This window comes from Globicephala melas, chromosome 4, assembly GCF_963455315.2.
Source record: "Globicephala melas chromosome 4, mGloMel1.2, whole genome shotgun sequence".
In the NCBI taxonomy this organism is placed as follows: domain Eukaryota; kingdom Metazoa; phylum Chordata; class Mammalia; order Artiodactyla; family Delphinidae; genus Globicephala; species Globicephala melas.
This window is the reverse complement of record NC_083317.1, coordinates 95243856-95253295: the sequence shown is the minus strand read 5'-3', so window position 1 is coordinate 95253295 and position 9440 is coordinate 95243856. Positions and strand designations below refer to the sequence as shown.

Sequence of the window (9440 nt, the reverse complement as noted above, 5' to 3'; positions counted from 1 at the left end):
AATGGGATGATTGTTTTGTGTTAGGCAACTCAAGTCTTTTCAAGAAAATTAAAAAAGGATATTGATCAAGTCTGAAATTAAACATTCATGAATTTTCAGGAGGCTGCCCTCAGGATCTTCCAACCTTACCTTTTCAACTCTATTTTAAAACATAAGAATTCAGAAAATATTTTTTAACAAACAGAGCAATCTTTTACTTCCAATTTCCTAGGTTAGACTGTTGTATCTTATTTGGGGTTTGAGGAGATACACAAAGTGTTTGATTTATCACTGTTTGAGTATATTTTATAACACAACTCAGAAAAACAAGCTGTGCTCAGTTAAAACGCAAAACAAACTATAGCTCAAAGGATTGAACCAGCAAGGAATTAACATGGGTTTATAATAGCTGTTAATATTAACTGATAACCCATGCTAAATGACCAGGTAAAACCTTTTAGTGTTTAATCTTACAAAAACCATTTGGTCATCAAAGTAACAAAAAAAAAATTTTTCCCCAAATACTGAAAGATTTTGGTAAGCCTACCCAAAATAAAAGTTTTTGTTTATAACCATATTTTAATGTGCTTAATAAACTATTCCACATGAAAAATAACAGAAAAAACTTTTTAAGCACAACACAAATTCTAATGCACAAGAAAGAAGCTGAGGGGAAAAACTGGAAAAGTTATCAATTTTAACATGGCCCTTACTGCCACTAGTCATATCTCCCTTAGTATTGATATGAGGTCTGCAGGTAGGAAAATTCCAACTTAATTGTATTTAAATATGTAAATATTTAAATATGTAAATATTGGTTGTGTCTTCAGGTTTCTAGTCACGTGTTTCTAGTCATGTGCAATAACTCTGAAACTGCTTCAACTTCAGGATACTCTTGTTGTAAAGGACAGCACTAAGAACATTAGAATGTACTTGCCATTTAGTGTACCAAAATGAGCTAGACTTTTTGGTTTACTTAATTATAGAGTCTTACCACTCAAAATAGATTCTCGAAGTTAAAAAAATACTTTCTTTGTAATATTTGATGACATTTCTGATCAAAGCCTATAACATCTCTTTAAAAAATAAAACAGTACTTCAAGATGTAGATATAGAATTCTCAAAAAACTTGTCATTTAAAAAACACTGCTTCCTTCCTGTTTCTGTTCCTGTCAAAAAGTATGTTATCTTTACACAGTCTCTGTAGCTCCAAGGAATTCCATTTCTACAGCAGCTTTTGGTGCTTTGGTTGAAGCACTCTTCTTTCGGAACTCTGCTGCGATTTCCTCAAAGGACTTTCCTTTGGTTTCTGGAACTTTGAAAAATGTAAACAGAGTAAAGGCCAGGACTACACCAGCAAAGAGGAAAAACACATAAGGTCCACAGAAGTCCTGCACAGAGAATAAACAGAGTTCCAATTAGCAGCTCTTCAACCTTATCTTCTGTTCAGTAAATTTGTACAGTATTAGGCTGCTTACCGCAATGTACTGGAAACACAGAGCTATCATGAAATTGCAGGTCCAGTTGCTGAACGCAGCCATTGCTAAAGCAGCAGGGCGTGGTCCTTGACTAAAAAACTCAGCCACCATGAACCAGGGGATGGGGCCTGGTCCAATTTCAAAAAAACTGACAAAGAGGAAGATGGCTGTCATGCTCACGTAACTCATCCAAGCCAATTTATTCTGAGGAGAAAACAAAAAACAAAGCAAAAGTGGAACTGACATTGACTGCTTCTTCCTTTAGCTAGGTAGATTCTCAATGAGTTCAGAGATGACATAGCTCCCTTCTTGATGTGTTTATATTCAATTAAGTATAAGTTATTCTAGTCGTAGACAAGTTTATTCTAGTTTTAGTCATCCTTAAATCTTTTGTGCTATAGGAAATCCTCTGGATTAGGATTTTCCATGACTCTTAGTCACTCTTTTTCTGTGAAAGAGGAAAAGCAAGGATCCAGTGACCTTTGCTTCTACTCATACCAAGGTTGCTAGACAGGATGCATGACCTCCTGTAAAGTAGTGTGTGCTGGTGCTGGGCTGGAAAGGTCTAGGTACTTGTCCAAGGTCACACAGGCAGCCAAGTGGCAGAGCCAGGATTAGAACCTGGTTGGGCTAATCCCAGAGCTTGTGCTCTACTATTATATACACTGCCTCTCTGGGTAACAAGCACAGTTTACCTGCTGATGTTCTATATTTAAACCCCTAAACTAGTTCTCTTTTTCTTTACACTTCTCCTTTGTATTATATGCTGTTCCTCTTGCTTTATTTCGTAAGTCAATCTCAAACATTTAACCTGCAGCTCAGAAGTGCTATCACATGGTAACCAAAAATCTCAGTGCAGGCACCAAACTCACCAGTAGCACAAGTCCCACCGACATGAAGATGGCACAAACAAACATCCCACTCATTCCGATTAAAAACAGAGAGCGTCGCCCTGCCTTCTCCACAAGGAATACCTAGGAAAAATTTAAAACATATTGGCTTTATACTTAAATCGTTTTTACTGCCAAAGAGATCATTTTAATTTATACAGCTGGAAAGAGGCCGTTCTGTTATTCCGTTTACAGATGTGGAACTCAGGAGGGGGGTGACTCTTGCCTGGGGTGGCAAAGCTGTTCTCAGTGAACAGAGGTGATTTACAACTACTGGCTTCCTTTCGTCACATTGATTTGAACAGGCCATTCTAGAGAAAGAACCATAGCATTACCACCACCTGATGTTTATCATTTTGGGTGCCATATTTAGAGACTGGACCTCTTGGACCTCTCCCAATATATTTCCTGTAGACTTAAAATACGAAGGGTCCTACATAAAAATGATGTTAATTTCCCTTCTGATAATTATCCTAAGTTATAATTGCAAGGGTTTGAGCACTGCAGACCCCTGAAACAGTACAACTGTTGATGTGTTAACTATTCTCATCCAACTTTCTTACTGCAAGTAAAGTCAAACTGTGTCCACTCAGGGGCAGCATACAGAGTTTGATGGCCTTACCAAAATAGTCAGGTCCGCATTTTTCTGGTGAGCCTAAATGTACCTGGTGCTGGTCATGAACTATCCACTTGAAAAGTATGACTTTAAAGCAAAAGGTTAAAGTGCTTTCTTATCCTAATTCAGGAGATTTGGTGTCGATTCCTGTGGGTCTGTGGATCTTTGCACTAATGGTTAAGATTTACAATTAGCCAGGACCAGAGTTTGTTGAATAGACTCTTGCTTGATCCTTGGAATACTGCCAAGGTTGGAGAGTCACACACACAAAAACTACTTGTCATAATTTCTCACTTCAGTGAGTAAATTGGTTAGGCTCATAAATCTATCAGTAAATCAACAGCAATCCAATACCCTTAGTATAGTGAGCTTTGGCTCTGAAAATATCTGAGAAACATTTCTTTTCACCTACAATGAAAGCCCCTTTCATCTCAGAGACATTTCGTATTAGAGTTTCAAATCACTTCAGGGTGGTAAGCAAGGAGCCACATTAAAAAAAAATTTTTTTTTAATTTTTTTGGCTCTGTGGGGTCTTAGTTGCAGCATGCGGGATCTTTTGTTGTGGTGTGTGGGCTTCTCTCTTAGTTGTGGTGTGCAGGTTTTCTCTCCCTAGTTGAGGCGTGCGGGTTCCAGAGCGTGTGGGCTCTGTAGTTTGCGGTACGTGGGCTGTCTTGTTGAGGCGCTCGAGCTCAGTAGTCGCGGAGCATGGGCTCTAGGGCGTGCGGGCTTCAGTAGTTGTGGCTCATGGGCTTAGTTGCCCCGTGGCATGTGGGATCTTAGTTCCCTGACCAGGGATCAAACCCGCGTCCCCTGCATTGGAAGGCGGCTTCTTCACCACTGGGCCACCAGGGAAGCAAGGAGCCCACGTTTAATTGTTGAGAAGAAAGTGGGAAAAACAAACCTTTCTCAAGTTCATAAAATTTCTCTATATATTTTGACTCTTTAATTATGACTTTTAAATCTGATTTGATGACACCATGTCAAGCTGCCAAGAAAACTGGAGGATTTCTTCAGGAATAAGGGCTTTTACTGTGTCTGTTTCTTCTATTTCTGAACAATTATTGCTAATAGGATTATAAACTCTAAAACTACATGCCTTGAAAATTGAGTTGGACTCCCTCCTTGGGGCTAGGTGAGCACTCAGGAAAGGGTGTGATACAGGGTGAGATTTGGTCAGGGGCCAGAGATGTCTACCTGATCTTAATTCTCATTTTCGCTGCAGACACTGTACATCACTCAGATCCTGGATGCTTACTTGGAGCCACTCTTTCTCCTCTGGACCTATGCTGCCTTCCAGTTCCCTTTATATTCTTCCTGTTTTGTTTTCTTACTCAAGATTACAGGCTCCCTTCTACCAGCTCATTAGTTTAAAAGAAAATCTGGAAATGTGAAACATAATTCAGCATCGAGTTGGGAAAGTCTATCTCTTTCTCTAAGTACTCATCCAGAGAAAAAAGGTTGATTATGTTCCTTCCAAACTGTTGAAACATTAATATGTTATCAGTACATATTCCTAATGGCACATCTTTATTTGAAAGGATACACAGAATTCGGTAACCTTGGTTGATTTTGGCGAGAGAAACTGGATGACTGAGAGGCTGTCCTTTATGTACTTCTTTGAACTTTAAAACAACTTTTCAAAAATAAATATAATTAAAAATGTTAACTGTTATCTGTAGTCCTGGAGGGTTAATTAGACAGCCGATTAGAGTTGACTTTTTAAAATTATGTCAGGGAGCTTCCCTGGTGGCGCAGTGGTTGAGAGTCCGCCTGCTGATGCAGGGGACACGGGTTCGTGCCCCGGTCTGGGAAGATCCCACGTGCCGCGGAGCGGCTGGGCCCGTGAGCCATGGCCGCTGAGCCTGCGCGTCCGGAGCCTGTGCTCCGCAGCGGGAGAGGCCACAACAGTGAGAGGCCTGCGTACCGCAAAAAAAAAAAAAAATTATGTCAGTCATGCAAAAACTTTCACAGAATAAAAGGATGAGTTCAAAAAAGGTAGATTCAAAATAATCAAGGCTCTATTTTCAGAAACAACTCTTCCCACTCCATGGGGTTGGCTGGTGGGGGGGGAGGACAAAAATGGAATTCTGCAGTCGTTTTCTCGTTAGATATTCTTAGAGTTTGGGTTACCCTGATCTTGATAACATGATGCTTTACATAGCAAATCCTGTTACACATAAAATGTTTTAATCATAGTCTCTATATGAAAAAAATATGTTGAAGTGGGATTTGCAAAAATATTATCTCAGGAGACAAAAGAATGGGAATAGTCCCTTGGATTCCATCCTAGTACCAGGCCTTTATTGGTTTAGAGTGGCCTTTTGGATTGAACAGGCCATGAATGCCTTTAAATGCCTCTAAAGGCATTTCTACGGAAGCACTGGTGTTCCCTTATTATCTGTTCTTCCTTCTCTTTCCAAGGTCCAGTTCTGTTTAATGTGGTCTGGACAAACCTGCCTTTTGATCTAGGTAGCCAGGCTGTAATTTATTGACTACTCTAGGTAATAGTTAAAAGTCCATGTGCAGAGAATGAAAAACAAGTGACTAAAGTATATTGAGTATATAGCACTGTGACCAAAATTAAAAAGCACAAGCTTTTTTAACATCTGCATTCAAAGATAAACTCAGTTATCCTCATTTTAAAGTGAGTTACGTTAGTTGGGAAGTATGGGGGGGTTTGCTGTTGTTTTTTGTTTACTTTAATTCTTAGATTGTTATATTAAATATTATTACTGTCAATATACTGAATTGTTCCTTAGATAAGGTATTTGATCTTAAGAAGAGTATATGACCTCTTCCCTTGTTGAGAAAAATTTTCAAAAGTGTATAATAACATTTGACAGTTGAAAAAGTTACATTTCAAAAATAGCAATAATATTTCAAGTTATAAACCGCTTCTATTCCATCCTCTCATAATATCACAGTCATATACATCACCAGAAGCCAGGGCCTTGTGGACTACCTGGAAGTTCTGCCCAATGGCCTAACATCATAAGAATTTACTGAATCAGTTTAATTTTGCTAGAGGCTTAGCTATCTAATTGAGAGGACCATGTTTATTTTAAAAATGTTTTTTCTAAGATATCAGGATAAAAATTTTCAACCATGGAAGGAGAGGATCTAGGATCCAATGCTGATAGAAATGACAAGCTGTTTGCTAATATCAAGGGGCTTAAGTACAGAGCAAAGGAGAAAGAGCCCAGTTATTTACACAAAAATACCAAGTGTCTGTGCCCCCAAGTGAGTTACTAATTCACAAATGAGTGACAAATGACATCTTCAGCAGATAAGGAGAACCAGTGATCACCTGTTCAGTTATGCCTAATCTCAATACAGTGGTTGGTTATTCACATATAGGACTCTTCCTGTGACCCACTTGGTTCTATCTACATACCCACCACACGTGGACAATAAGTCATAGGTCACTTTTATATTACAAGGTTATTTTACTCCCATTTCTGGACTGAGGAGCAAGCAGAATATTTATGTAGAATATTTTACTTACGGAGAGAGCAGTGAAAACTGTGTTGACAGCACCAACTCCAATGGTTGCATAAACAGGTTGGCTGATTCCAGCTGTCTGAAAAATGCTGGTTGAGTAGTAAAATATCTGCAAAATAATAATAGTTTAGCCTTAATCAAGAAGCCTAGCACTCATGGCTTTAAAGCAAGAATTATTTTAGTTTGTTTATTTTTAGGTGTTTCAATGGAACCAGGGTCCCTAGAACTCCCAAAAGGTTTTATCCACCCTCTTCCTCCAGGGAAGGAGAAACCACAATCTTCCTTCAGTGTGTAAAGCTTCCAGTCACTTAAAAGTTCTCCTTATATTTAGCTGAAAATTGTACATCTGCACTTTATTTTTTTGTTAAAGTATAAAATACATGCAAAAAAGTACACATATCATTTAAGTGTACAGCTCAATTAATTTTCACAAACTAAACACACCTGTATAATCTAGATCAAAAATAAATCATTTCCTGCCCTCCAGAAGCCCCCTGAATGTCACCCTTTTTTCAAAGGAAACTCTTTCAACTTCTATCCTTATAGATAAATTTTGCCTAGTCTTGTACGTGATATAAATGGAACCACATATTTTGTGTGTATTTTGTATCTGGCATCAACATTACTTTTATGAGAATTATCCATATTGTTGTATTTTCAGGCTGTTCATTATCATTGCTGTTTAGTGTATAATTGTATTAATATACCACAATTTAGTTACTCATTCTACTATTGATGGGTATTTAGGTAGTTATCATTTAGAGTGGTTATGAATAGTGCTGCTATGAACATTCTAGTACAAGCCTTTTGGTAAAATATGTATACATTTACACCTAGGCATAGAATTGCTGGGTTGTAGTGTATGCATGTTCTCAGCTTTGATAGATACTGCCAAACAGTTTTCCAAAGAAGTTGCGTCACATACATACTACTATATATAAAATAGATAGCTAATGGAGACCTACTGTATAGCCCAGGGAACTCTACTCAGTACTCTGTAATGGCCTATATGGGAAAAGAATCTAAAAAAAGTGTGGATATATGTATTTGTATAACAGATTGCTGTATACCTGAAACTAACACAACACTGTAAATCAATTATACCTCAATACAAAATTTAAAAAAAAAGTTGTGTCGATTTGTACTCTCACCAGTGTGTATAGAGTTCTGGTTGTCATTGCATGTAACCCAAAATTTTCCACCAATCTCAGTGGATGGAGAAATCTGATTCACAACCTCCCTAATAGGCTTTATTATTTGGTTATGTCCTTATGTTTATAATAGTCTTTTACATCATCTTTTTTGTTCTATCATCTTCCATCAGTTCCTTTCCCACATAACATGTCCTGCTGCTGGTGCCTCTTCCTGCAGACATGGCTGACGCAGGAGGACTGTTCAGACTGTGTTCAGTGAGGAGAGGATTACTCACTGCACACCAGCCCACCATTTTAGGCTGCCTGACAGCGCGTGGTTCGACACTTCCTGAGTGTCTCTAAGTCAGGCACAGGGATGGAAGCTAGAGCAGGGAGGTTTAGAGAGATTAAGTGTTGTGCTCTTGGATATACAAGCAGAGCCGAGAGAGAGGATACAGATTTGGTCTCTGAGCCCCAAAGTTATAAAGAGTTAAGAGATAAAAAATGAGTATCAGGGACCTGTTAAAGGAGGATGGAGACCACAGCAGAGCAGCATTCACTTTGTGGAGTGAGGCTCAGGTCTTCTTTTGCTTCAACTCATGCTTCAACTTTTGCTTTCTTTGCTTCCCCCAAGTCTCTGCCCATTCATCAGTCACCCCCAAAGTGTCTTTGTGACTCTAGGATTGGCTCACTATAAAATCCCAAACCACATTTTTAACAGCAATGAAAGGGGATAAATGATTTTCTTTATCTAGTTTCTTAACAAATGCTTAATTTTTTTCTTCTAGTAGCTAATTGTCAGTAGAACAATTTTAGTCTGCATAATACGAGAATTTCAATTCAAAACCTAAATGCTAGCTAGTTTAGTACTCAGAATGTTTTTCAGTCATTTCTTTTCTATTACCCTTACTCACCAATATCATGTCAGTTCACTCTATTGTTTATTTTGTGTGCTATCTCCCCAAATAGAGTGAAAGTTTCTTGGATGGCAGGAAACTTCTTTGCACAAGGCTATCTGGTATACTTCATTTAAATAGACAGAGGGAATCATGGACTCCTTTTGCTTAGGCTATCAGAAATCCTAAATTTGACACTCAACTCTGGAAACCCCTTGTAATTTAGTCTTCTAGTTATATTTATTCTCCTCTTCCCTCTTTTGTATTCATTATGACTTGCCTTTTAACCTTCATCTTAATAGACATGCAGACCATTGATTATTGACATTTTAAAAAACTGTAAGTTGATTTTAGAAGGCAGATGAGTCAAGACAAAAAATTAATGCTCATTCAATATGTTTGTTGCAGTAAGACATGTGACGTCAACATTTTAAAGTATCCTTTAGTTATTTAAACTTAAACCCCTTTCCTCATCTATCTTAATTCACTTTGCTCTTAAGAGTTAGATGACGTTCTTAAACTTACCCCATTGATTCCAGAAAATTGCTGAGCCATGTGCAGCATCAATGCCACTAGAATAGGCTGTCGGTAGCTGGAATTGGTGAAGAGCTGAACTATGGAGACTTTCTTTTCACTTGATGCTTCTTCCCTTTCTTTTCTCATCTCAGTGATGTCATTGGTGACATCATCACTTCCTCTGAGTCTTTTCAAGCCTGTCCCCCAAAACGATCAGGTTGACACAACTCAGGTCAAAACAAAAATAAATTTATTTGTATTATGTTAATGAAAGAGCTACAGTTCTGCATAGCCCTTTCTGTTACTTAATAGCATGGGTGTTGGAAATTCTTTCTTGTTAAATTAAATCCTGCTTTTTTATTTCTCAAAAAAGCAGAACATTTCGCTTCATCTTATGACAAACAAAACTGTGATCCTCATTATCATAGAAG

At 38.1% G+C, this 9440-nt stretch overlaps 1 protein-coding gene across 2 annotated transcripts in view; it reads right to left on the bottom strand.

The window, feature by feature from the left end:
* Positions 1-1169: 1169 nt before the first annotated feature.
* The window catches only part of SLC2A2 (solute carrier family 2 member 2), a 29589-nt gene continuing 21318 nt past the window's right edge, over positions 1170-9440 (bottom strand). For both annotated transcript variants that reach the window (XM_030856956.2, XM_030856960.2), the window contains 5 exons: positions 9019-9206; positions 6469-6573; positions 2330-2431; positions 1458-1661; positions 1170-1370 (listed from right to left, as the gene is read on the bottom strand). In XM_030856956.2, the coding sequence (XP_030712816.1) occupies positions 1170-1370; positions 1458-1661; positions 2330-2431; positions 6469-6573; positions 9019-9206 (800 nt within the window). The remainder of the gene's footprint in view (positions 1371-1457; positions 1662-2329; positions 2432-6468; positions 6574-9018; positions 9207-9440) is intronic.